General features: G+C 35.3%; 2 protein-coding genes across 2 annotated transcripts; one reads left to right on the top strand and one right to left on the bottom strand.

The window, feature by feature from the left end:
• Window positions 1-765, top strand: EIN_407710 (protein kinase, putative; the record flags this gene model as incomplete). The annotated part of the gene is made up of 1 exon (XM_004184860.1): window positions 1-765. A coding segment is annotated over one exon (765 nt), but the record flags the coding sequence as incomplete, so codon positions are not given.
• Window positions 766-870: 105 nt separating this feature from the next.
• EIN_407700 (ubiquitin-conjugating enzyme E2 G2, putative) lies at window positions 871-1,392 on the bottom strand (the record flags this gene model as incomplete). Its single annotated transcript, XM_004184859.1, has 1 exon — window positions 871-1,392. The coding sequence occupies one exon, from the start codon at window positions 1,390-1,392 to the stop codon at window positions 871-873; it is 522 nt and encodes a 173-aa protein (XP_004184907.1).
• Between the last annotated feature and the right edge of the window lie 1,136 nt (window positions 1,393-2,528).

The following is a 2,528-nucleotide window of genomic DNA, read 5'->3' as shown; positions in this document are numbered from 1 at the left end:
GCCGAGATTATATTATCGTTGCATTACATTCATGCACTTGGCTGTGTTCATAAAGACATCAAACCAGACAACATTTTGATCGACAAAAATGGACACTTAGTGCTCACTGATTTTGGACTTTCATCATATGGATTTGTATCGGAAGAGTCTGTACAAGCATTAGGGACGTTCTGTACACCGGATTATGCTGCACCAGAGATTTTAATATCGAACACGTATTCGTTTGCGAGTGACTATTTTGCATTGGGATGCATGATGTACGAATTTGTTGTGGGATATCCACCCTTTAACGCATCGACCCCAGAAGCCATTTTTATGAAGATTCAAGAAGGCGTGTTTGTGTGGCCGCACGACGTTGAAGTGAGCGACAAGCTGAAAGACCTTATAAAAAGACTTTTAAACCATTTACCAGAGCAACGACCGACTTTCAATGATATTGAAAAACACCCATTTTTCAATGGTATTCATTGGAGCACTTTATTTGATGAGAAGAGAGATGACATCTTTGTGCCTGAGCTGGAGACAGAAAAGGACACCGGGTATTTCGAGGACGAACGAATGATTAAGCAGATGCACATGAAAAAGAGCGACATTATCATTAAGCCAAGCTCTAAAATTGACGTTGTCAAAAGAAAGGAATCCCCGATTGTCCCTTCATCAGTCGAATTTGGAAATTTTGACGCAAAAAACGTCGACAACTTGGTGGAGGAGAACAGAAAGTTGTACGCCAAGGAGTTTGCAAAGTTCGAGGCGACCAACTTGTAATTTACATTTATATTGATTTGTTTGATTTGAAACCCGTTTGTTGTGTCAGAAGAGCCAAATATAATATTACATAGATGAGAAAAAAAGTACCACAAAAGAAGACAATTAATGTTTGGCCCTGTACCGAGCTTTTGATTGCTCAACACATTCTTTGCACCTCTTGATATACATATCGTGCTTGGTTCTGTACATCACAGCAGCATCAACATTAGCTGGAGACTCGCAATTTGGGCACGACAAAAGGGACATCACTGATATCAATATTTTTTCGATGTTTTGAACAGGGCTCCAACGCTCCGAAATTTGTTCATAATGAGTCGGGTCTTCAGTGGGTGGGTGGAGGATAGATATGCAAACATCGCCGTTTGCATAAATGTTTGGATGCCACATCGGGCACGTGAATGTCATTTTTGGTGGGTTCATCGGATAATCTGCTGGAAACACTAATTTGGCAGTCAAAATGCCACCTTCGTACTCCGTCCCTTCTGGACCAATTATCACAGCTTCCCAGACAAATAAATCCGTTTCGCTTATAGGACCTGCTGTGATACCCGTAGGTGGGTCTTGTGTCAATTTTTTGTATTCTGTTGTGAGTCGTTTTACGGCTACGGTGTTGATACGTCTCATTTATACCTTCAAAGTTCATCGTTTTTTATCAAACCCTATTTTCAAACTTCATTCAATTCGTGTTTTTTTCTTATATAGAAAATGCATAAAAAATAAGGATTTGGGTCTTTTTTCATATTATGTGGAGTTTATTCATCGACAGTCACTCTTTCATTTGAAATAACTTGAAATAGTTATTTGTATTATATTTTTATAACTTTTTATTTGGTTATTTCTTTTAGTTTTTACTAATACAGCAAAAAATATAAATTTTTTTTTCTGTTTTATAATGTTCATCAAAAAAAAATTGATATTAAAATTTAATTCTACACTTTCATTATGTATTTTTGAACTATAGTATTCTTATATTTTTTAATTATTTATATTAAATCAAATAGAACGAAGTATATTAATAAGTTATCAGAAAGTATAAATAAAATAAATAAATCAAATAAAAATCGAGTTTAATTAAAATAAATGGACAGACAAGTATTACAATTAAAAAGAGATAAACTCTATATATTTTTTTTGTGAAAAAAAACTCAGAAACAAGAAGTTTGTTGTTAGAGGAGGTAGGAAAAGAATAATGAGTAGTGTTTTCGCAAAAGTTAAGGAACAAGTATTATAAGAAAGACAAATCATACAAACAAAACGAGGTTGAAATGCTTTTGGAAAAAGGCGCCACTATTTACGAACTTCTCGACAGCAAAGACTACACAACAGAAATACTAGATAAATTGAGTTCGACTACTAAAGGGCAAAAAAATCTTATGTACGATGAGATGACAAAGTTAGAGAACATGTCACTGATATTACGCACGCTTTGTGGTGTTAAAAATCAAAAGGATAAACAACATTCTTTCAAAAAGTACCAAAACCGCTTGTTAGTTGCGTTTGATCGGAATGACATTCTTTTGAACGCGATGTCGACCAACCAAATTATAGTCGAAGAACTTATTGGGTATTGTTGTGATGGGAATAAAACTGTCGCGAAACGTGCCTTTTATTTTGTACAACGGTTTTTGTCAAACCAATCAAATGTGTTGTACAAGGTCTTACGCCGCAAAACGAATATTTCCCCAACGTTTTATGACTTCGCGAACAACAGTGCTATTTTGTGTGTAACGACATTCATATCCACTTTCGATGAAAATGAT

This window comes from Entamoeba invadens (assembly GCF_000330505.1).
Source record: "Entamoeba invadens IP1 unplaced genomic scaffold scaff_1105074726225, whole genome shotgun sequence".
Taxonomy (NCBI): Eukaryota; Evosea; order Mastigamoebida; family Endamoebidae; genus Entamoeba; species Entamoeba invadens.
The sequence above is the reverse complement of the archived record's forward strand: the minus strand, read 5'-3'. Positions and strand labels throughout refer to the sequence as shown.